This window comes from Monoraphidium neglectum, assembly GCF_000611645.1.
Source record: "Monoraphidium neglectum strain SAG 48.87 unplaced genomic scaffold scaffold06703, whole genome shotgun sequence".
In the NCBI taxonomy this organism is placed as follows: domain Eukaryota; kingdom Viridiplantae; phylum Chlorophyta; class Chlorophyceae; order Sphaeropleales; family Selenastraceae; genus Monoraphidium; species Monoraphidium neglectum.
Genome location: NW_014006943.1, coordinates 1 through 678, shown reverse-complemented (window position 1 = coordinate 678; position 678 = coordinate 1). Strand labels below are relative to the sequence as shown.

Genomic DNA, 678 nt, shown 5'->3' with positions numbered 1-678 from the left:
CACACGCACACGCACATGCACACGCACACGCACACGCACACGCACACGCACGCACACACATACACACACATGCACACACACACACACCTGCAGGTCCCCGGCTACGTGTCAACAGAGGTCGACATCCGCCTGTCCTTCGACGCCGCCGCGTCCGAGGCGCGCGCGCGCCGCATCATCGCGCTCTACGAGGCCGCCGGCGTCCCCAGGGCCCGCGTGCTGATCAAGCTCGCTGGCACGTGGGAGGGCGTGCGCGCGGCCGAGGCCATCGAGCGGGACGGCATCAAGACGAACATCACGCTGGTGTTTGGGTTCTGCCAGGCGGTCGCGGCGGCGCAGGCCAAGGCGACGCTCATATCCCCCTTCCCTGGCCGCGGTGGGCGGGCGGGCGGGCGGGTCGTGTTTTGGGGTGCAGGATGCGTCGCGCTAGCGGGCTGCGCGGAGGCCGGCAGCTGCCGCCTTATCCGGGGGGCTCTGTGTCTTCGCGCTGAGCCGCTGAGGAGTGATATTCAGGGGCCGGCGGCCTCTAGTCTGCTGGCGCCCCTCGCGCCGCCGCTTGCTTGTTCGCTCAGCTCAGAGTTCCAACCCATCGCAGGCCGCTTCTGCAGTCTCACTAGCGGCGGTCCCAACGCTCACGCCTGCACGCAGCCGCTCATTTTCAGCACCCCACCGCCCCCACTC

The 678-nt window shown here is 69.0% G+C and overlaps 1 protein-coding gene across 1 annotated transcript in view; it reads left to right on the top strand.

The window, feature by feature from the left end:
• MNEG_16717 (transaldolase B) overlaps window positions 1-503 on the top strand; it is a gene marked incomplete at both ends in the record, with an annotated part of 2311 nt that extends 1808 nt beyond the window's left edge. The window contains 2 exons of the mRNA XM_014034813.1: window positions 94-373; window positions 490-503. Coding sequence (XP_013890267.1) covers window positions 94-373; window positions 490-503 — 294 coding nt within the window. The remainder of the gene's footprint in view (window positions 1-93; window positions 374-489) is intronic.
• Between the last annotated feature and the right edge of the window lie 175 nt (window positions 504-678).